The sequence below is a fragment of the Wasmannia auropunctata genome, unplaced genomic scaffold (assembly GCF_000956235.1).
Source record: "Wasmannia auropunctata unplaced genomic scaffold, wasmannia.A_1.0 LD314212.1, whole genome shotgun sequence".
Classification (NCBI taxonomy): Eukaryota; Metazoa; Arthropoda; class Insecta; order Hymenoptera; family Formicidae; genus Wasmannia; species Wasmannia auropunctata.
In genome coordinates this window covers 1-3598 of record NW_012048678.1, presented here as the reverse complement: position 1 = coordinate 3598, position 3598 = coordinate 1, and the positions used below count along the sequence as shown (strand labels likewise).

The following is a 3598-nucleotide window of genomic DNA, read 5'->3' as shown; positions in this document are numbered from 1 at the left end:
GAATTATCGGGGCGACAATTTTGAAGAGGAAGGGCAGTTTGTCCGTGCTATTCCGGTCTTAAGTTCAAGGCGTATCAAGAACGAGCCGCGAAGCGAACTCCGAGACGACGCTCCTCATAGTTGCTACGTTGTTGTTTGTGTCGAGTTTTCAAACCGAACAGACGTGTTCGGCTTTACATTCTTATTTGTAGTGTAATAAAAAATTTACTTACGTAAATCTCTTCCGATCATTTCCGCGGCTTCAGACGTGAGACGGACGCATGCGCAAGTGTGTGCGAGTGCTGCGCACGGCGGCGGCAAATGCAACAATATTAATTTATACACATATATGCACACACTTCTAAAAGCTTTAAAAGTGCATATCATTTATAAAAAAATAAAGATTATGTAAATAATAAAGATTTATTATTTTGTAATCTTTGTATCTTTTGTATATACGTGTGCACGTTTATTTATTATTGAATATTAATATGAGTCACATTTTGAAATATATCATTAACTCGGTTATATAAAACCCAACCAGAATGAATTATCATCATTATTCGCAGATCAGGAGATAGTAGATACACTATATTTTCTATTTAGTGTACGCAAGACATTCGTGTTATATTAAATAAAAAACATGCTGTTTTATGTACGTAGTATATTCGGCATTGCAATATTTGGATTACTCTCGGCTGGAGAATCTAAACTTCGTAAGTATTTTTTTAAGAATTCTTTGAAATATTCTTTTCAAAATATTGTTATGCTAAATCTCAATGAATTGTGTCTCAAAAATTTGTGTAAAATTAATGCAAACAAATAAAAATAATTTGCAAACATGAAATTATAACTTTAAATTGCCTTAAAACAAGAAATAAAATAAACTTTAAACAAAGAACACATGTTTTTAAGATAATAAATATACAACAATATAGTGATCAGATAGCTTAATACAGAATATTACAATTATCGTAAATATTTTCGCTAAAATATCCAATAAACATTTTGGATGTGGGAAACATATGTTGCCGAATCGAAAAGGCATTGGTATCTATTGTGTCAGCTGTATGAAGTTGGGCTCCCACTACTGAAAATCCATTAAAGATCAACCACTCGATTGGTGGTCGTTTGATAATATTTGACAGTACATTCTCAATGATTGATAATCAAAGTTGTAAATAATAATATGAAAAAAAGACATACATTACACATGAAATTAGCTCCTCCTGTCGTAAAATATCGCTATTCAAACTGCGTAAGTAACCATAATTGTAAGCATTTTTTGCTTTGTGACATTACTTACTGAGGTTTCCATGTGAATATCATTTTGCAAACTACAGATTTTTATTAGTTCTCTAGTTCTTGACATATTCATTTAAATTTATTCTCGTATCCTTGAATATATGTATAATGTACATGAGCAAATAATGTATGCTCTTTTAGTTTGAAAGACTAAAAGATAAGAGCATAATTTAATCTTTGATCAGAAATGGAAACAATTTAACATTTATTCTTTTTTATTTTATGCTTATGCATGTTAGTATCATTAGATTTTTATGTTGCTTGGGAAGCCGTGATAACTGAGATTGTATAAGACTTTATTGTCTCTAACACGATAGTTGCTGGAATACTAATAAACGATCAGCATGTTAATCTACACGCACAGTATTTAGCCTTGCACTATTTGGATTATCCTCAGCCGGATTAGAAACTAATATTCGTAAGTTTTTAAAAATAAATCTTTATTACTTACTTTTTAACCATTTGAAAAATGCCAAGCAATGTGATCGTGCTTCTCTTATTTTATTCTAAAAAATACCAAGCTGTATAATCGTTATTTCTCATGTTTACAACATAATCACTGTTCCGTTGAAATATAACATTTAGCATGCCTAAATCAGTTTCAGTTTATTAAAAACTTTCCAAATAATGACGATAACAACGCGCCGTAAAATCTGCATTTGAGTTAAATTTAATAAATCTTATATGCAAGCATTATAACCGCATGTTGTAGTTAAATAGTTAATAATGTTATCGCATATCGGCGCCTTAACTTTGATACATCCATTGTTTCATTCGCATAAAATTATTTATATCAATGTGGAATGGACATAAGAATGTTATCAAACAAGAAATATATGATATATTTTTAAGATATCGTATATATGAATATAATTCTATTCTAATATAGAGCCATACAATCAATTATGCGATTACTTACGCTGACATACCTAAATATTGTAATAATTATTCTTCAATATTCGTTAATCATTTTATTACGAAAAGAGATTTCCTGATATTCAGACGTTCATTTTGTAATTTTCTATGCAAGTAATGTTCTTATTTACATTTACAAATAATAATTTTTAAGTGTACAAGTATAAATTGCAAGTATTATGAATTATAAATTACAAATTATAAATAATAACAATATTATTTATTAGAAAGAAAAAAACTATAAAAACTTTCCATATTTGTGATATAAACATAATGATACATATTTAATAACTTATATGTTCTTTATATGAAAAAATAGTTAATCTTTAAATTATATTTTGAATATGTTTAAAATAATGTATTTTATGTATTTTTATAGTATACTAATTTATATATTCTATTGTTACTTCTATTCAGCTGTAATAACCTGCAAACGAGATTCAATTGATTATTCTGCCTGCTTAAAACACGCTATAGAAGAAGTATGGCCACGATTTGTGAAAGGTATCTTTTTCTTTAAAATTTACAAAATTTTATTATATTAATCCATGCATATATATTTTAAATAAAGTACATGCATTATCTTCTACTTACAATTACATTACTGCGATTAGAAATAGAATGTTAATCAACGCGTTAACAAAAAATAAATTTCTATATAAATTATTTGGATTTTTTTAAGCAAGTAAGAAAAATTTAAAATTTTTTTAAAATTAAAGTTATTATAATATTAATATAATCAAATCGCATTAAGTTATTAATTTTTGTAGGACTTCCAGAATTTGAATTTTCATCTTTGGATCCATTATTTTACAAATACGGCAAAGCTGTTATTAATTCAGACATCGTACATGCAGAAGTTATTATGTCAAATGTTACTGCTAATGGTTTATCAAAGACTCATTTTAGTGGAGTCAGAGCGCACTTTCTTGACGACGTTTTTCGATTAGAAATCGACACACAAGTACCGAAACTATTTATAAAAGGAGCAATAAACATGGCTGGTTCTATAGGTGTATTCAGAACTTTTGGTAAAGGTACGATAATAAACTATGTACACAGTCTACATAAGCAAAGATACCATTTATTTTATTGGATATAGCCTCGTTTACGTTCAGAATTAGTCATATTCGATCAGTAAGTTAACTAATTAACTCTCTATGAAGAATAACTATTATCTGCTTTGTTACAATCAAGTTATTAATCAATTAAAATAATTAATCATAATATATGTTACGCTATAAAACTTCATTGAATGACATACCTATATAAAGACATTTGTATACTATATTATATATTTAAACCTAACTCTGTTATTTAAAATCTATTTCTCTACAAAATTTATAATTATAAGTTAAATATATTATGCTGTTTCATAATTTAGTTTTATTCTTAAATA

General features: G+C 27.5%; 1 protein-coding gene across 1 annotated transcript; it reads left to right on the top strand.

Annotated features, from left to right (window-relative positions):
* Positions 1-519: 519 nt before the first annotated feature.
* On the top strand, positions 520-3253 carry LOC105460864 (the record flags this gene model as incomplete). The annotated part of the gene is made up of 3 exons (XM_011707352.1): positions 520-695; positions 2617-2703; positions 2970-3253. Coding segments are annotated over exons 1-3 (444 nt in total), but the record flags the coding sequence as incomplete, so codon positions are not given.
* Between the last annotated feature and the right edge of the window lie 345 nt (positions 3254-3598).